Below are 21171 nucleotides of genomic sequence, written 5' to 3'. Positions count from 1 at the left end.
TTCAGCTCCTCCGGTACAGCAGTGCCTCCAACTTCAGACTCATCTTCGATCCCGCTCACGCACTCGTCCAGTAGCGAAAAGTTCACAAAGTTGTCGTTCTCTGTTCGCCGCCTCCACAACGGTAACTTCTTTCGGAAAGCGCTCAGCTTTTCTTCAGATTCGATGACATTCATTCCACCGCCCTGCATCTGACAATTGAGATGATTGAGTGCGTTGAAGATGAACTCTGACTCTTGGAAGTGCGTTGCATGGCAATGCTGGTGTTCTCGCAAAAACAGGGCTAATTCTACACGCAAGGCAAAAACACGGCTCACTACCTTCCCTCGTGATAACCATCGAATGTTAGAGTGGTAGAGAAGGACTTCGAATTCAGAGCCGATTTCATTGCACAGCTCTTTGAAGATGCGATGATTCAGAGCATGGCTTCGCACGTAATTCACAGTTTCAACGACGATTTTCAGAACATTGGCCAGTTTTGGAGGCAGGGTTTTTGATGCCAGCGCGTGTCTGTGCAGGACGCAGTGCATGACGATGATGTGTGGTGCATCGGCCTTCACCAGCACTCCAAAACCGGAGTTGCATCCCAGCATGGCTGGAGCTCAGTCCGAGCAAACTGCAGACACCATGTTCCACGAGAGGCCGTTGCTTCTGAAGAAGTCGCCCACAAGCTTCTTCACGTCAGCTGTCTTCGTCGTTGTTGTTGTGGGAGGCTTGCAGAACAGAAAGTCTCCCTTGATCTCGTCTCCTTTGACATAACGCACAAATAAGATGAGCTGGCTCAAATTTGAAACGTCGGTGGTCTCGTGGAGTTGAAGGCTGAATTTCGTCGGGCTCGCGACTAAATCTGCAACTACCTGGGCGAGGATGTCGTCGCTCATGTCGTCGATTCTGCATCTGATGGTGTCATTTGAGAGTGGAACACAAGACAACTTGTTTTCAGCAGCTTTTCCCAGCATGATGTTGGCCATCTTCAACACGGCCGGTTTGATGAGTGTCTCGCCAACGGTGTTCGGTTTGCCATGCTTTGCGATCAGGTACGCAACTTCATATGACGCGGTGAGGATCGGTTTGTCAATTGAAACGAAGCCGAGAGTGGGCAAGGTAGCACTTGCGTCGAATCGGACTCTCTTCAATTTGAATTCATCCAGCGTTGCGTCTTTGTACTGCCACTCGCCGTGCAGTTTTTCGAAGTGTTCCCGTAGTTTTGCCTGTGCTAGGCTGGAGTTGCTCAACTTGACATTGCAAAGCATGCATTGAGGACGCTGACTTCCGTCCCGTTCTGTCAAACACGTGAACCCGTACCGCACGTAATCCTCCGACCACTTCCTTTTTTTGCTCAACATACTGCAAAAAAAAATAAAAAAAATTAACAAACTGATCGTAATTGAGTTTGGGCAAATAATTATATGACAAAAATTAAAAAAGGCACATGCTTAAATGTAATCAGTACCCCTCTGAAAACTGAGAAATTTTAACGAAGAAAACACAACTTAGTTACGATGACGGGATTTATTATCTACTCAACTCTATGTCACCTCAAATCCCATTATAATATTACATAGAAAACTGCGAATTGTTAGTTTTGAATTGCTACCAAAGGAGTTATATCACCTCCACCTAATTTTCTGAGTAATTCAATCATATTTTATAATCACCATCCATTTTTGACTTTAATATAACTCTGAACCCGCCCTGCATATCCACAAACATTTCCAAATTACTTTTCAATTAATCATTAACTCCGGCAAAATCTCTGCCGATTAATATCGGCAAAAAGGGTTGGCGTCAGGAAGGGCATCCGGCCGTAAAACATTGCTTCAAAAAAGGGGACCGAAAAACAACAACAACCACGGTTCCCGAAAAAGGCCAACCCCCGCTTTGCGGGGAAAAATGGCCTCTAAAGGTGGTTTATTAACTCCAAAGTAAGGCACGACCAATGACGCACGGCACACGGCAAGCTAATCGATGCTATTCACTGGAATTTCCGAACACCTGCAAAGTCCAAAATCCAGCAAGTAAGTAAGCAAGTAAGCACCATTAACAGAATAATAAGCAAGTTGCTCATTGATTCAACTTACTACAGTCAGTGTGAAACAACTTATCTTAAACACAGACCAGAGAAACCATGAATGGGATGGGAATACAATTACAAATAACATTTCCATTCGTTCGTAACATACATAGCAAAATAATAATAATATTAATAATAAGCGTAATTACACATCAATTCAAAATTGATACAAAACTAAAAACAAAAAAAATTGCAATGCGTTTCGGAGGACCTCCGCCGAACCCCTGAGACTGGCTCACTGAACCCCTGGGGTTCGGTCGAACCCAGGTTAAGAACCACAGGCTTAGAGGGATCCAGAGTAGGTGAGAGAATAGGTGTCTCATAGGAATAGGTCTCATAGAGAATAGGAATAGGTGTCTGAGAGAATAGGTGAATATCAGGTGGGGAGATAGATTAGGTTTGGACAGATTAGGGTGAAGCTGGCTGTCTTGCCTGCTTGCCGGCCCCTAACGGCCAGGCATACAATCAACCTGCCAGCCATGTAATCGGCGTGCATGTCATGTCATCGGCCTGCCGGCTTGCATCATCTCCTTGCCGGTCCCTGCCTCCGAAACTTTTTTTTTTAACATTCAGATTAATACTATTTCATATTACATTCATGATTATAATCATATTTCTGGTGATTCAGTGTAGCCTTAATACCAAATAAAGTTTATGATGGATTTGTCTGCTTTGGCAAAAAAATCAGGTTGTGGATTTATCTGCTTTTGACACAAAACAAATTGAAAAGTATCATATTGTGATGTGTTTATTAAATTTCGATTTGTGAAATTCTGGCCTTGTGTTAGTTTGCTTGCATCAATTAAGGACCACCCTTTTTGGAATGGATATGTTATATCAAGAATTAACATTAAAAGCCTCTCCTCAGTGAAAGACACATGAAAGCCCGCTTGGAGTTTGCAAAAAAGCACCGAAAGGACTCTCAGACTGTGAGAAACAAGATTCTGTGGTCTGATGAAACCAAGATTGGACTGTTTGGCTTCCGTCTGGCCACTCTGCCATAAAGCCCAGATCGGTGGAGTGTTGCAGTGATGGTTGTCCTCCTGGAAGTTTCTCCCATCTACACACACGATCTCTGGAGCTCAGCCAGAGTGACCATCGGGTTCTTGGTCACCTCTATTACCAAGGCCCTTCTCACCCGATTGCTCAGTTTGACCGGGTGGCCAGCTCTAGGTAGAGTCCTGGTTGTTCCAAACTTTTTCCATTTAAGAATTATGGAGGCCACTGTGCTCTTGGGAACCTTCAATACAGCAGAATTTTTTTGTAAGCTTCCCCAGATCTGTGCCTCGACACAATCCTGTCTCTGAGCTCTGCAGGCTGTTCCTTCGACCTCATGGCTTGGTTTTTGCTCTGATATGCATTGTCAGCTGTGAGACCTTATATAGACACGTGTGTGCCTTTCCAAATCATGTCCAATCAATTGAATTTACCACAGGTGGACTCCAATCAAGCTGTAGAAACATCTCAAAGATGATCAAGAGAAATGGGAGGCACCGGAGCTAACTTTCAAGTGTCATAGCAAAGGGTATGAATACTTATGTGAATGTGATATTTCAGTTTTTTATTTTAAATAAATTTGCAAAACTTTCTAAAATCCTGTTTTCTCTTTGTCATTATGGGGTATTGAATGTAGATTGATGAGGGAAAAAATGATTTAAACGATTTCAGCATAAGGCTGCAACATGACAAAATGTGAAAATAGTGAAGGGGTCTGAATACTTTCTGAATGCACGATATAAACTGTTGGCCATAAAGATGGAATGTTTTTTTTTCAACAAATTTCCATAGCATCATTATTTCAATATAAATTACCATTGGCATTTATGGTGCATATAACCACTTCTCTTTATTATTCTGTCTCTTACGCACATTTGACAGTGATTTTTATTAATTATCAGTCCTAATCGGTTGGTGTCTTGAGCGTAAAACGACAATGACGACAATAGACAGTAAATTAAGGATCATGACAGATTTCTTTTTAATCTCTGTCAGTTTTCCAGATAACATTTTTTGGGGTAATTTCATGGATCAATTTGCATCACAGTAGAGTCCTTGTTGTTACTCAGTCACTAATAGCGGGTATGTCCACCCCTGGCACGAATTAGGGCGTGCAGACGTCGTGGCATGCTGTCCACTAGCTTGTTGACGACGTCAACAGGCATAGCATCCCATTCTTCCCTCAGAGCGTCGGCCAACTCCTGCAAAGTTTGAGGAATAACATCTCTGTCGTTGATGGCTCGGCCTAGGGCATCCCATGCATGCTCTATGGGGTTCATATCCGGCGAGCAAGCTGGCCATGGCAACTGCTCCACGCCCTCTGCCTCAAGGAATTCCCTTACTGCAGCGGCCCTGTGCGGTCTAGCGTTGTCGTCCTGCAGTCGGAAATTGTGTCCATACACTCGTCTTGCATGTGGAAGGCAGTGGTACTCCAAGATATCCCGGTACACGACGGCATTGACGTTTCCGTCCGGAACCACCAGTGGCGATTTTCCCTCCATAATGGATGCCGGCCCATATCATCACTGAGCCGCCACCACCTTGAGTCGTCTCGTGGATGCAGTCATCACGAAGGTTCTCCCCGGGTAATCAACGAACTCGTTGTCTCCCATCTGTACGGTCAAGGATGTAGCGGCTCTCGTCCGTGAAGACAACATGTCGCCAGCGTCCAGGATGAAGCTTTCTGTGCTCCCGAGCCCAGCGAAGACGAGCAACTCTGTGGCGAACAGCCAGGCGTGGACATTTAGTCAACCGTCGTGCTCGGTAACCATGTTGGAGCAATCTCCGATTAACGGTTGACCGGGAAACGTGGATCCCATGATGTCTCCTCCACGAGCGAAGAAGACGACTCGTCGGCATTTTCCGGTTTCTGCGGCAGAGATTCAACAGTTGGCGATCATCTCGTCTCGTGGTTAATCTTGGACGTCCTGGAGGTTTCCGCGGCCGCACATTCCCCGCCTCACGTTGACGTTTCAGGATCTTACAGACTGTACTCTGTGATATCCCGACGACATCTGCGATATCACTCTGTCTGTAGCCCTCCTGCCGCAGTGCTACCACTCTCTCGCGTATTGCTGGTTCCGTTGGACCAGGCATAGCCCAGGGAATGTCTCTACCGATTTTTCTTGCAAACGGTACAAGGAACTCGAAAAAAAAACAGCCTCGTTTAACACAGTGTTGAATCAGGGAAAGGGACAGAATATCACATGCATGGGCTTTTATAGTCCCGAACAAAAAAATTTATTACGTAATACACATTTTTTCAATGTTATCATATCACCTGTGTAATGGGAAAACGTTATGTAATCACTCAATTACCCTTTTGTTTACACGTAGACTGTCAAATACCAAAGAAACTGTGGAATCATGTCAAAAATATTTTATTCAATCTTTATGGCCAACAGTGTGTATATACAGACTTGGCATTTAATATGGAATATTTTTTTTTTTCTTGACTTGGGTTTACTTTCTTAACTCAGTATATCAATCTGGTGAGTTTCTTTTACACTTTGGTGATTTATTTGTTAAAAGAACAATGTCACTGATTGTCTGTCGCAGCAAGAAGTCAACAACAGGATTATATCACAGGTGGCGTGGCAAAATGTACGGACAGGTGCATTTGATGATTGGCTTCACAGTCGGGTATACAAGGGTTGTTGCGTTCTGTATTAGTGGAAAACAACTGCTGCATGTCTCCAAAAGTTATTGCCGCTTTTTCTGGAGATGGTCCGTCAACTCGACAATGCTGTTTGTCATGGAGTGGTGGCTTTACGAAATTACGGCATGAAACAGCGTGCTATTGCTCGGCAGTATGGCATCACTCAAGGTCAGGTGTCAAAGATCCTGAAACGAAATGCTCAGAGGGGTGTCCCTAATCCAATACCGAGGCCAGGACGTCCCCGCAGAACCAGAAGGAGGGATGATCGCCAGCTGCACCGGTTAGTCCACAATGGCCGTATCAAGTCAGCTAATCGGCTTAGGGCTGAGTGGCAGCAACTGACAAATGTGCCTGTATCCAGAAGGCTAGTCAACCAACGACTGGTTCAAGCAGGCTATCGTGCCAGGCGTCCCCTGAGAAAGCCACGCCTGACCAGACAACACCGCCAGCGCCGATTGCAGTGGGCCAGAGAGCACTGTCAATGGCAGCCAGGACACTGGAATCACGTGATCTTCAGTGACGAGTCTAGATTTCTGGTCTATCGTCAAGATGGCCACGTCCGAGTGCGCAGACAAGTGCATGAAGCCTACAACAAAGATTGTATAGTGCCAAGAGTCCAGGCTGGAGGTGGTGGGGTGACCGTTTGGGCTGCTTTTCATGCAGGGGGCAAAACTGACCTGGTTGTTCTGAATGGAAACCTGAACCAGTTCAAGTACAGGGCCATTCTGGAAGAAACATTGCTTCCATTTGCTCATGCAGCCTTTCGAGGAAACGTTGTCTTCCAATATGACAATGCATGGCCTCATCGTGCTCGCATGATCTAACACTTTCTTGCTGACCGTGGTGTAGAGCATATGGAGTGGCCTGCCATGTCCCCGGATATGAATCCGATAGAGAACTTGTGGGCAGAATTAACGCGTCAAATCGACCACTTGGACCAGCAGCCGACCTCTGTGCGTGAATTGCAGCAGGCTATTGTCACTGCATGGCAAGCGATTCCTGTCCAAACCTTGGCAAATCTCGTGAACAGCATGCCTCAACGTGTACGTGCTCTCCTGAATGCTCGTGGGGGTTACATGAAGTACTGAACTGTAATTTTACTGTCCGTAATCCCAGTCGTAATTTAACTTTTGTTTTTGTTAAAAAAAAATTTGGCTAATGTGCAAAATAAAGAGATACTTCTGGAAAACGTACAGAAGTTGAACAGAGTACTGTCCACGAATTGAGTTAGATATCAGTTTACATCACTTTCAAGGATCAATTTATTTGTTTCGAAATGTCAAATGTGGTTTTTGTTTCTTTTAAAGGTCACATTAACAAAATCTAGAATAATTTCAACATAATTCCAATGAACTTTTGGTTCTAAGACATCTTGAAAAGTAAGTTCACCCCCACAAAAAAAATATTCCATATTAAATGCCAAGTCTGTATATATATATTTTTTGGCCTCGGGGATGTTGGATGCTTCCATTGTGATGACTGCAACTTGGTTTCTGGGTCGTACCCATAAACCCAGGACTCATCGCCAGTGATCACTGTGGTGAGGAAGCTGGGATCGCTGTTCACAGTCTCCAGCATGTCCTGTGCGATCTCCAAACGGAGTTGCTTCTGCTCAATCGTTAGCAGCTTTGGTACGAACTTCGCTGAGATTCTCCTGAAGCCCAAATCCTCCTTCATAATGGAATGAACGGTGTTGAATCTTGCGGATCGTTTCCACTTGGGAATCGCCAAGCTTTACACAAAATTTGATGCAGTAGCGTTGTTCAAGTTTTTCCGTCATTTTGTCAAAAACGAAAATCCGACGGCGCTCACTTACATGTCCTCACTCATCGGCGGTCTGCCGTCGAATGACAGCTTCTGCAGGTGGGAAAAAATTTACGCATGCGCATTAGGATCGCCTACATACGTGCACCAATCAACGCCTCCCTAGCTTCTTTTTTTTTACGCACGAAAAAGAAAGGTCGGATACTTTTTGAACACAGTAGTATATATGTATGTATATATATATATATTGTGATGTCGGGGGGTAAATGAATATATAGAGCCAGGTAGATCTGTATAGGTAACATGCTTTGACTGTCGTGATAGGGAATCTACCTGTAATAAGTTCTGTGTTTTAGGCGGTTTGTCAGGGAAGTGTATACCTGTGAACATACAAGGATGTTCGGGTGTTAAATAATTGTAGGGACTAAGATAAACCCCTGTGTGTCAGACCTGGTAATCATTCCTTTGTCCCTTATGGCAACGCACACATATAAACACTTAGATAAGCCCTTATTGCAACAGTAAATAATTCGCCTTCCCTTACAATGACCTTGGAAGAAGACCGGCAGGAAGCCAGATCGGGGCACCGCCGGATGGCCGCCACCAGCCGCACCACCAGCTGGCCTAGCAACATCGTGCGAGACGAGTTGTAACCACGCCACAGGGAACGTGTGATTGGTTGGCGCGGAAGGCGCAAACCTCCAGCCAATCAGGGCGGGAGGCGCGAAGACGCAACTGAGAAGGAGGTTGTTCTCATTGGAGGGAAGGCACTAGAAGGTTCGGTGGACGGCAGGAAGCTACGAGGCACTGATTGGGGGGCGCGCCAGAGCTGACGTCACACGCAAGGTCACAAAAGGGCGCGCTGCATGACATTTTGTCTCTTCTCTTCTCTTTGCTCTCTTGGACTCTGCGAGCTGGACCCCTTCGTATTGAAGATCTCTCTGTGCTTGAAGCTTCATTGGCTCTTCCTTCTTGTGTGCTGGACCTTTGTGCTTCGTGCTGGGTGACGGTTCGTCGTGGTGCTTGGAGCGGGATCTGGTGCAGTTAGTACTGGAGCGAGGGACCTCGTGGTGTGCCGCGGAGCGAGTCGCTTCGAGGCCGGGTGGAGCGTGTGGGCGAGGAGGCTGAGGTTTCTTCATGCCGGAGCTTGGAGCCGCATTGGACAGTGGGACAAGACTGCAGACAGATAAGCTCGCACCCACAACAATTACACGACGATTTCTTTTCGTAATTCATTCCTGTGTGGCATATTTGAAGTGAGGTGTGCGGGATCCCGATTTAGGATCATTATTAGTTTATCATCGCGTTTCCCTGTCCCGACCTTTATTTAAAATAAACCCTTGTATTACTTTCCATTCCTTGTTAAACCCGTGTTCATTTGAGTCAATCCCCTGCAGGATCGGAGCTGCCGTCGGTTCGCTCTAGGTAAGCGCTTCCGCCTCTTCCTCTTCACTTCTTCTTCCCGCAGTTGATAGCAAAATCCGTATTTGGTCGTCGCCTCAGTTAAAGCCGTTCGGTCTTCCGCGGTCCCTGGTGTTAACCTTGAGGGATTTGCACGACAATATGTATATATATATATATATATATACACACACACATATAGAGGGTGGTCCAAAATGATATGCAACTTTTTATTTAACTACAATATATTTTATTACTGGTCGATCTTTTTATTTTCTGGCTCATAATACACAGTAGTTACATTTTTGTTTATTATAGTGAAAAAATGTTTCAGAAAGCAATAAGGAGCGATATTATTAGTCGTTGATGAAGTGCGCAATCCAAGCAATGTGCCTCTGGATGACAGCTGCCATCCAGACACTGAAGTTATCGATGTCTCATCTGAAAACTGAAGCTGGTACGCATCCGATTTCCCGTCCGAGGTTATTTTTCAACGACTGCTGTGTTCTTTTCAACTACTTTTTGATATATTCTAGCATTGAGGGACCCCAATACGTAGTATTCGAGAGGAGACTGATCTGGGAAGTATGGACTCCATGAGTTGTCTTGGCTGTCCGTCGAGATACGAGTCCATAACCTAAGAAATGTCTCAAAAACCTCAAAACACCATAAAACGTATGTGGTGGTGTACCGTTTTGCTGGAAGATGACTGAATGCATCGTGATGTCTTGCTTCCATCTCAGTGTCAGGCGGAATTTCTCTGCAGCATATCCACATGTCTATCTGTGTTGATTGTCAGTTTGCCTGGCTTCATTCTCAAAGAAGAAAGGCCCTATTATACCGCTACATCTGACAGCACACCAAAGCGTTACTTTTGCTCCAAACACTGGTTGTTCCATATGCTCGTGCGGTTGGTGTTCTACTCAAAATTGCATGTTCTGTTTGTTCATTTGGCCATTGAGGTAGAAGTGGGCCTCATCACTAAAAAAGATGTTGTCCAGAAAATCCTGATCTTCTTCGATCCGCTGGGCAATTGCGCACAAAATTAGAATCTCTCCTCCTTATTTATTGTGATTTGGTGATGCAGTAACTATCTTGTACATATACAGTTTCAGATTATCGTGTATGATTCTACCAATGGTTGTGCGAGAAGTTCCCACCAGCTGTGCAAGTCGGCTTGTTGACTTTTTCAGAGAAGCCTGTAAAACTTCTCTTGCAGCCTCTATCTTGTCGGGTGATCTCACTGAAAGTTTTCGACCACCGTGTCCTTCAATTTGCCCTTCACACTTCCAGCGTCTCTAAACTTTTCAAAAATACATTTGATGGTTTTGTATTATGGAATTCTTGCATATGGATCTAGACCCAACTACACCACATTTGTGTCGAAACATATGACTTCATTGCAAAAAACGTCTTTAAAAGCATCCGCCAGCATCTGCTGTGGCACAGATAAATTGTTTGACATGGTTGAAACTTAATGGAAAAATTTGAAACATTCTTTAGGCGACCTGAAAATAAAAAAGAGAAACACATTCGTAAAATTACGACAGGTGTTTGAAAAGTTTAACATCATTTTGGACCACCTTGTATATTAAATCAGAAGGAAGGCACACTGGGCATTAAAAGGAGAATCCTTCATTGGGCCTGATATTTTGAGAGAGGTCTAGCATCCATCCTCAGAGGCAGTAATGAACAAACGGTTTACAATACATTTGAGTTTGTTAGAATTAGAATTTATTTGCAAAGGTATCTGGAGTTGCCAGGCAACAGGGAGTCACTTCACTGATAGGAATATTAAAAGAGGGGAGGCAGAGATAGAGAGGAAGGAGGTTGGGGGGGATGAGAGGAGGGGTGAGAGGGGAGGGAGGGAGAGGGGAAGGGGTGCGGAGGGATGGTAGAAGAGAGAGGGAGAGGAGAGGAGGAGGAAGGAGACTAGGGCAATGGGGAGGGGAAAGAGAGGATGGGGGGGAAATGGAAGGGTGGGGGAGAAGGGAGGGGGAGGGAAATATTTTGTTCACCATTTTTTTTCTGCCATTGTTGTTTATTTAATAAATAAATGGTATAGTGTTTTGAGCGTCTGGTTCTCAGAGAAAATTCAGAAGTGTACAAAATTAGTTATGAAATTCGACGTGATTTCCATAGTTTTAAAGCATTTTCATGCTTTTGCGATACTCCAAGACCACTTCCTGTCACATTCCAACCGTAATTTGTCCAAAAGCTGCTTGAATCCACTCTTTTAGGTCTTGAATGTTTGCATATTGAGAGTTATTTGATGACACAAATAAATTTGCACGTGCAATCAATATCACTATGATTTAGGTACTGCTTTTCTTTCAAAGTGGCAACCTCATAAAGGGAAACGGTGTGCGTTGTAACCTGCAGAGCTGTCTTCACTTGCTGACCAGGACAGCTCCTTGTGCAAAAGCTTCTCAACGGTGGTGGTACAGGCAACATCCACAGGTCTCTCGCCCTTTGCATTCTTCTGAAATGGGTCAGCCCCATACCGCAGAAGCAACCGAACCACCTATTGTAGAGTGGAGGGCGAAATTCAATGAGTGTTCCAACAACTGTGAAATATGAAAATAAATACCAATTCTGGATATTAATAAAAATCTGGATACCAATTAACAAGTTACTTAAGATTGTCAAAAAAGAAAATGTTATTCAAAGCAAAGACATTCTGGCTAATTGACAAGAATCTAACTCCTTGAAACAAGGCAGTGTAATTTGACCATCTCATCAATCCCTTGCTTACATCCAGGTAGCCATTATTGGCTGCATCGTGTAGTGGCGTGTCGTCATCCAAACCTCGCGTGTTCACATCAGCCCCTGCAACAAGCAACTGCTTGGCCAGCAAATAGTATCCATGATTACATGCTTCGTGCAAAGGTGTCCAGCCTGTGAGAAAAAACGCATCTCAACATCAGCCAAATTAAATAACAAGCTGCAATTCCCAATCTTGATCAAATGGGGGAGGTATAACGGAGGGGTATCACACCTGAGCAACACGTTTGTTCAGTTGACGAGTTGTTGTGGTTACAAACAAATAACAGACATATTCAGGAAGCAATGTGTACACGCACAAATATCTATATTATAATAGCCGTAGGTGATCCATCTCGTCTGTCCGGGGGTGTGGCTTACTCCGTTTGGAGAGTAGCTCCACCCATTCTGGGAGATGCTTCATATAAACAAATATCCACCATTTTGTTAACTCGCATAGCTTTGAGGCCCTTTTGTTAGGCCCGTGGTGTCTTGCTCTCTCACAGTTTTATTTCAACTCTAATTCGATATATCATTTCATTTTTCACAGTCGCTAACATAGTTTTAGACTCGGTTGAAAAAAAAAAGGGAAGAAAATCTGATGAAAGTTTCCGTTTATAAATATATAACCACCTTTAGAGGCCATTTTCCCCCGCAAAGCGGGGGTTGGCCTTTTTCGGGAACCGTGGTTGTTGTTGTTTTTCGGTCCCCTTTTTGAAGCAATGTTTTACGGCCGGATGCCCTTCCTGACGCCAACCCTTTTTGCCGCCTTTAACGACAACCAGGGAATTACCAGTGAACTGGTACTCAATTAGCCGACCTCGGAAGGATGACAGGCTGAGTCAACCCCCCTGGCGTTAATTCAGCGATCGACCGGGATTCGAACCCAGGATCGTAGGATCCTAAGCCGGCACCCTAGCCGCTAGCCCAACACCAGGGATTATTGCAAAGGTATCTGGAGTTGCCAGGCAACAGGGAGTCACTTCACTGATAGGAATATTAAAAGAGGGGAGGCAGAGATAGAGAGGAAGGAGGTTGGGGGGGATTTAGAGGAGGGGTGAGAGGGGAGGGAGGGAGAGGGGAAGGGGTGCGGAGGGATTATAGAACGCCGTTTATAGAACGAAATGCATTTTCGAATGCCTGTAAAATAAAGCCCATTCATTGAGTCACCCTCATGATTTTATCTCGAATTCACGATCTTATTTCATTTTTATCGATGGTTTTAGACTCGGTTTCAGGAACAACTGAAAAAATAAATGCACACACGGGAAAATGTCGAGATATATAATAAAAACGCGGACAATGTGTCATACACCACCCAACATGACGGCAAAAAGTCGACATATATGAAAACTTCACTTTTTCTTTTCCGTTAAGATATATTACTTTTCCGTTTGATGACAGTCGTCACAAAAACGTCAACAATTATGCCGACATATATTTCTTCGTTCTTATTTCATTCATCATTATTATCCAGAAGTAAAATATGTTTCAGGAAATTACCGAGAGATATTTATTCGTATTTTTTTATTAGTTATGTGCACATACACTTTAAATAGGTTTATTTGAAATCTTTTAATGACTCAACCGGAATCGACGCCGGACGATGTATCATACACCGCCCAAATAGCTCAAAATGTCGACATATATGAAAAATTCGCTTTTTCTTTTCTGTTAAGATATATTACTTTTCCGTTTGATGACAGTCGTCACAAAAACGTCAACAATGATGCCGACATATATTTCTTCGTTCTTATTTCATTCATCATTATCTGGAAGTAAAGTGTGTGTGTGTATGTGTGTGTATATATTATATGTATATATGTGAGCGTGTGTGTGCATGTGTGAATAAGAGAGATAAAGAATTGTGAGGAACAGAAATGAAAAAACGAGATGTGTGTATATATATGTGGAAGAGTGAGTGAGTGAGAGTGAGAGTGAGAGTGAGAGTGAGAGTGAGAGAGAGAGAGAGAGAGAGAGAGAGAGAGAGAGAGTGTGTAAATAAGAGAGATAAAGAATTGTGAGGAACAGAAATGAAAAAACGAGATGTGTGTGTATATATGTGGAAATATGTATGTGCATTATACTGTATATATATGTGGGTGTGTGTGTGTGTGTGTGGAAATATGAATATATGTGCATATATATGAGTGTGTGGATGCATCTGTATGTGTGTCTGTGAATAAGAGAGAGACAGCATTGTGAGGAATAGAAATGAAAAAACGAGGTAGGTGTGTGTGTGTGTGTGTGTGTGTGTGTGTGTGTGTGTGTGTGTGTGTGTGTGTGTGTGTGTGTGTGTGTGTGTGTGTGTGTGTGTGTGTGTGTGTGTGTGTGTGTGTGTGTGTGTGTGTGTGTGTGTGTGTGTGTGTGTGTGTGTGTGTGTGTGTGTGTGTGTGTGTGTGTGTGTGTGTGTGTGTGTGTGTGTGTGTGTGTGTGTGTAGAGGATTTGAGCTCTTGAAGTCACATTTTACATGAGATGTAATGACACATTTCAAACTGTATTTCCCATGTGCACGCACATGCATTCACATGTTCGCAGAAGTAAATACATTGTGTAGATTACATCATTTGTGCATCTGATAAATTGCCAGTAACCATTTTGTAAAACTGAATGTGCAGCAACTAAATGAAGATGTCCAAATGTCACACACGTCCATGCCCGTGGGGTTCCCACGGGTGACCCCACTAGTCTATATAATAATAGCGTAAGGACGCGACTTTGTTATCCCTTTTACGCCGCACCCAGTGACCCGATGCCCACGGCACTAATGGATTTACGATCTACGAACCGCAGTAGTGTAATAATGTTGCTTCTGGGACACCTCCGTTTAACATGGGAAATCCCTATCTAATGTCATTTACCCCCTTGTCTTTTTCAAAAATCATAAACACCTCTATTTCTCCCACCCTCATCTTTATGAACCTTTTGTCTGTAGTACCTATCCTTAATGTTGTTCATTAGACCACTCAAACACTACAAATATTTGTTTTCTCTTATAGACCTATCATCCTTCTTCTACATATCATCTGGCAGATTAATCTTTGACCCACTCAAACATTGACCCATTCACTTCCATATTAATTCTTTCCCTCCCTCATTGCCCCTAAACACCTCTATTTCTCTCACCCTGTTCTTTACGAACCTTCTAACCTTTTGACATGTTATCCTTATTCATTAGACCACTTAAACACCTGTGATCCTTCTGACCTCATGGACCTTTTAACCTTTTACTCTTAATATCATCTGGTGAATATAACCCACTCAAACAACGACCCTACAAATATTTGTTTATGCGTGGGAAATAATTTAATTCTCCTACAACTCTCTTCACCATCTAATATATTAACAAAAAATATGTTTGAGTTTGGTTCTTTATTAAGATATTTTAACTGAGCTAAGATAAAATGGTAAACCTCCCTCAATGTTCTTGCTTGAGCGCCTCCAGTGCCACATACCATTTTTTGGTAAGCTCCGCCCACTTTTTGGTAAACCACGCCCATTTTTTACTAAGCCCCGCCCAGTTTTGTTAAACCACGCCCACTTTTTACTAAGCCCCGCCCACTTTTGCTAAGCTCCTCCCACTTTTGCTAAGTCCCACCCACTTTATAAACTCTTCAGCATTGTATCATTTCCAGGTAATACATTACATCATTTTCAGGGAATTTCCATCACATCATTTCCAGTTAAGACACGCCCAGGGAATTTCCACAGGAAGACACACCCAGTCCTTATAAAAGGCACCAACCACACAGGCTTTTTCAAACACGCTTTCTGCTTCACTTGAGAATGGACTACTATGCCGAAATGGAATGGGATAACTTTGCTATTCCATGGAGTCCTACTACCTGTGTAGAACTCAACCTTCAGATTGATGAACTGGACTCGAACCTCTTATCAATGGAGGTAAGTTTGTTTATTTATTTATTTATTTAATTTTTTTTTTTTTTTTTTTTTTTTTTTTTTAAGATGAGACTCGTGTAAGAGTTAACAAAGTTTATTTTAATATTCATAGAGCTTGATTTATACAAATAAAAAATATTGTATTAAATTAATACATTGTTATTTTCTTTCACAGGATATTGTATCTGAGATACGAAATGAAAATTCTGCTTTTAACACAACTTGGGATGAAGTTATTTTTTTGTTTGAAGACATTTTGAACAACCAAGACCCCCAGAACGAGTTCTACCTTGATGACCCAGCCAAAGAGTTATACCTTGGAGATCCACAAAATCCTGAAAAAGAGTTTTACCATGATGATACTTGTTGTGAGTTATCAAAACAAAACCCACTGAACAAGTTCTACCTTGATGAGCCAGAATACAAGTCATACATTGGAGACCCACAAATTTCTGAAAATTGGGAAAGGAGAGTTCTCCCTGATGGTCCGCAGTTATACTATGTGAGACACATCATAGAAACCCTAAAAAATTGGGCAAGGAGAGTTCTCCCTGATGGTCCGCAGTTATACTATGTGAGACACATCATAGAAACCCTAAAAAATTGGGCAAGGAGAGTTCTCCCTGATGGTCCGCAGTTATACTATGTGAGACACATCATAGAAACCCTAAAAAATTGGGCAAGGAGAGTTCTCCCTGATGGTCCGCAGTTATACTATGTGAGACACATCATAGAAACCCTAAAAAATTGGGCAAGGAGAGTTCTCCCTGATGGTCCGCAGTTATACTATGTGAAACACATCATAGAAACCCTAAAAAATTGGGCAAGGAGAGTTCTCCCTGATGGTCCGCAGTTATACTATGTGAGACTTATCACGGAAACCCCCAATATTTCTGAAAATTGTGGTTTTACCTTGGGGACTTGGAAAGATGGTTATATTTTTGGAGACTCGGAATGGGGGTTTTGTTTTGATGACTCGGAATGTGATACCTATCTTGGAGGCTCAACAGGAATGTGGTTATACCTTGGGAACTTGGAAAGTTGGTTTTATTTTGGAGACTCTACCTGTGGGGTTCCTCTTGGAGACTCTTTGGATTCTAAAGCAATGAACAATGTTCTTTATTTAATGACGCTTGATTTAAGCAATATCAAGAAAGTTCGAGGAAGAAAATGCTGGAAAATTCTTTCTTCCCATTTCTACTTCTTCAAACTTAAAAGCCTTGAAAGACAGAATTGGAGGAAGAGGAAAAAAAAAAAAAAGAAATACGTATTTAAAAAAGAAGAAAAGAAAGATTATGTTAGGGTTTGGGTGGGATTTTGAATGTGAGGGTTAGGGATGGGGTTGGGTTAGGGTTGGGATTTTGAATGTGAGGGTTAGGGTTGGGGTTGGGTTAGGGATGGGGTTGGGTTAGGGATGGGGTTGGGTTAGGGATGGGTTGGGTTAGGGTTGGGATTTTGAATGTGAGGGTTAGGGTTGGGGTTGGGTTAGGGATGGGATTGGGTTAGGGTTGGGATTTTGAATGTGAGGGTTAGGGATGGGTTGGGTTAGGGATGGGGTTGGGTTAGGGATGGGGTTGGGTTAGGGATGGGGTTGGGTTAGGGTTGGGGTTGGGTTAGGGATGGGGTTGGGTTAGGGATGGGGTTGGGTTAGGGATGGGGTTGGGTTAGGGATGGGGTTGGGTTAGGGATGGGGTTGGGTTAGGGATGGGTTGGGTTAGGGATGGGTTTGGGTTAGGGATGGGGTTGGGTTAGGGCTTGGGTTGGGTTAGGGTTTGTATATTATTATGACTCACTCGCACATACACACACACACAAAAGTTAAGCCCCAACTAAAAAGTTGTGGGATTCTGTGTTTGGGGTTCACAGATTTAAAAACGTATCCCCATTATACACACACAAAAGTTAAGCCCCAACTAAAAAGTTGTGGGATTCTGTGTTTGGGGTTCACAGATTTAAAAACGTATCCCCATTATACACACACAAAAGTTAAGCCCCAACTAAAAAGTTGTGGGATTCTGTGTTTGGGGTTCACAGATTTAAAAACGTATCCCCATTATACACACACAAAAGTTAAGCCCCAACTAAAAAGTTGTGGGATTCTGTGTTTGGGGTTCACAGATTTAAAAACGTATCCCCATTACATTTTATTTATTTATTTATTATTTTCAAGGGTATTATCTGCTTACTTGTGTTTTTTGTAATTCTTGTGAGTAAAATGAACCCAAGATTTCTTCTCCATTTAAATCATATAATTTGTAGGTCCAAGGGACTGTATCCATTACATCAATGATTTTAAATAATTCACGAGTCCATTTTTGTGTATAACCTTTCTCAAAATGACTTTTCCATTTGTATATTCTTACAATATCACCAACTTTAAACTTGGGCTTTCTCAAATTAATCTCCTTTTCATATTCTAATTTTGTAAATGTTTCCGATGGTTTTGATTTTGTTGATGAATGAACTGTATTATTGTAATTATCTACAATATCCTGAATTAAATACACCCATTTTTGAGAACCGAGTTGTGTGAATTTTTTATATAGTCTCTCTTTCAAAGTACGATTAAAACGCTCAATAACAACTGCTTTTCCTTCATTAAAGGTGCTGTATAATTTAATACCCTTCCCCTTAAGAAATTTCATGAATATTTTGTTATAGAACTCTGTTCCCTCATCAGTCCATAACTTCTTTGGTTTCCTTTTATCCCGATCAAATATTAGCTTAAAGGCTAACATTAAAGTATCACCCCTTTTATTTTTTAAAGGGACAACCCAGGCAAATCTACTCCTCAAATCAATAACGGTTAAAGCATACCTGTATCCCCTGTCATTATTCAATTCAATTAAATCAGCGGACCATATGTGGTCGGTGTATTTAGAATAAACCTTCCTTCTTTTAAACTTTGTGATTATAGGTTTGTGTAATTCTTCAGCCAAAAGCTCCTCAGTCTTGATGACATCATTAGAGCCTAATAGTTTTTTGAGGAATAACCAAGACCAAGTTTCAATTTAGCATTTATCAAATTTCTCACAATAAACCTATCAACTTTCTCTCTCAACGTTGGATTTTGTATCAAAGACAAATTATACAACATTTCGCTGTCGGCTTTATGTTTTTCAGTCAACGTAGTGGTATTCCCATAAGCAATATCATGCTTCATACACACTTCGTCAACCCTATTTGTAGGTTTAGACCAAGGTTTAGGATTGTCAGCCTCATCTAATCTTTTATCCAAGTTTGTTCCTGGACCACAGAAAGAATACCCTGGAAGGTGTAATTCCCCTGGAATTCCAGTTGTTGTAAATTTACTTCCTGACAGAAACTTTTGTATGTCTCCTCCTCTTTTAGGAGAGATGAATTGGCACTTTTTAGAGCCACATACTTGACATATTCCTTTTTGATAAACTCTATTATTTTTAGCTTTAACATAAGAGATATTTTTAGATTTAGTTTTCTTTTTACATTTGAGACAATAACTCATATTTATTTATCAGAAAAATTCCGACAGAGTATCAAAACCTTTTTGGTTTTCAACATATACATTTCAATCTTTATTTTTAAAACATAAAGAATCCTAAGGAATGCCTTCACTCTCTCCTCCATTTATTTACAAATAAAAACTAACTAAAGTCAATGACACCAACATCATCAATCACATAATCTTTTCCTTCTTCTTCTTCTTCTTCTTCACCACTTTCTCGTTTAAATCTCCTCCCTGAAATTGAAGACATTGACGTTCTTATTTTTGAAACCATTATCTTCATAAGAGTTGTTAATTCTTTAATTTCCTCTTCGGTGCGTTGAGATTGATTTATTTGCTTTAATACACTCAATCTTTTATGAATCTCAATGATTTCCATCTTTTTATATTTTTCCTCCCTCTCTCTTTGCTCCCTCTCCTCCTCCTCCATTTTCTCCCTCTCCTCCTTCTCCTTTTTCTCCCTTTTCTCCCTTTCCTCCTTCTCCCTTTTCTCCCTTTCCTCCTTCTCCTCCTTTTTCTCCCTCTCCTCCTTCTCCTCCCTCTCCCTTTCCTCCTTCTCCTTTTTCTCTCTTTCCTCCTTCTCTTCTTCAACTCCTTCCTCATCCCTTGCTACCCTTGAGTTTGAACCCCAAAGAATATTATACATATACTCATCTGGATTTTGAGATATTCTTGTATCTATAATTATTTTTCTCATAATAGGATACCAATAAGATTTGTTGACGATTTCTAAAAGAGTTTTATATTTCATAACTTTGAGAAGTTCATTTTTATTTAATATTTTAAACAAGTCTCTATTTGTGGGTTTAACAATATCAGTATAAGGCCAGTTTTTAATGACAAAATTCCCATGTATATGCTCCAAATCATAAGGTATGTAATACCGAGCACCCTTTTCTTGTAGGTATCCTTGAATACAAAAATTATAATTCTCTTGTAGTCTTCTTCCTGCCATTTATGTATCAGAAATATATGTGAGATTAATATTATGACAGGTAATACCACCCCATCTTCCCACTACCAAATCGGTTTGTATTCCTCGGCTTTCTATCCTTATCTCATTACCTTCCTTCTTTGTCATGCGAACCATCGCTATACTATCATATATTTTTCTTTTCTTAAAATCACGTATTTGTTGTTTACTAATTGTACTTCCACATAAATCCTTATCCTCACCAAGTGGATAATATTCTTCTTTACGAGACTGATTTAAATCATGTAGGTCTTCTATGTTTATTGAAAAAGACCAATTATACCCTAAATCAGGCATATCATACCCCCATTTATTAATTCGCATATTAACTAAATGTCCTTCTTTATAAAATTCAATTGTAAGCAGGTAGTTAAATTCAATGAGGAAAGGTGTATGGTCAGTATAACCAGGTGTTGTGGTTGTAAATTTTACTTCTTTCACAAAACGTGCTGTTTTCTTTAAAAATATATATTGTGATAAATCATTTAATCTAATTAAGTCATTCGCATCTGTAGGGTTTGGATAATTGATTAATTTATAAGTATTCTTCATATTAATATTTTTACTTACACTATATTTTTGTCGTTCAGCCTGTGCCTTTGTATAATAATTTGATAAATCAATATCCTGAGAGGATTTTCCAAAGATAGAACCATCTTTTCCAACATAAGTCATTTATATTAGATTAAAAATGATATCATAAAAATTTTCATTATTGTTGAGTTGAAATAATACATATAAACATAATTGACCACAACATTTAGAATTAATTTCTTGAACTTGAAATGTTTGATAAACACCATTCTGTAAGAATTGTATTACTTCAACAGGTGGTGGCATACCATAACTATCAAAATAATATTTATCCTGACTATTATGAATACAAACCCAATGAGAACCATTCTGTGTGTCTAAATTCATAATAATATTCTTTGTATTCTTATTTATATGTATTAATTCATCTCTCATACAGATTACCACATTATCAATTTTTAGTGTTTTACAATACTTGGCTAGTTCTATATTTGACGTTGTATTCTTTCCAAATTGTTTAAACCATTTATCCATTTATTTATGAGAAAGATACAATCCATTACCCCGTTTAGTTAGTTTAACACCCGCTTGAGCGATAGAGGAAAGCATATCACCAACCAACAAT

General features: G+C 41.3%; 2 protein-coding genes across 3 annotated transcripts in view; both read right to left on the bottom strand.

Annotated features, from left to right (window-relative positions):
• Positions 1 to 21171, bottom strand: part of ANKRD11 (ankyrin repeat domain 11) — a 319696-nt gene that overhangs the window by 67737 nt on the left and 230788 nt on the right. For both annotated transcript variants that reach the window (XM_068128855.2, XM_078784506.1), the window contains 2 exons: positions 11647 to 11789; positions 11268 to 11415 (listed from right to left, as the gene is read on the bottom strand). In XM_068128855.2, coding sequence (XP_067984956.2) covers positions 11268 to 11415; positions 11647 to 11789 — 291 coding nt within the window. The remainder of the gene's footprint in view (positions 1 to 11267; positions 11416 to 11646; positions 11790 to 21171) is intronic.
• Positions 1 to 21171, bottom strand: part of LOC144893635 (uncharacterized) — a 1058663-nt gene that overhangs the window by 966593 nt on the left and 70899 nt on the right. The window lies entirely within an intron of this gene.

This window comes from Myxine glutinosa, chromosome 9, assembly GCF_964187855.1.
Source record: "Myxine glutinosa chromosome 9, kmMyxGlut1.1, whole genome shotgun sequence".
Lineage (NCBI taxonomy): Eukaryota > Metazoa > Chordata > Myxini > Myxiniformes > Myxinidae > Myxine > Myxine glutinosa.
The sequence above is the reverse complement of the archived record's forward strand: the minus strand, read 5'-3'. Positions and strand labels throughout refer to the sequence as shown.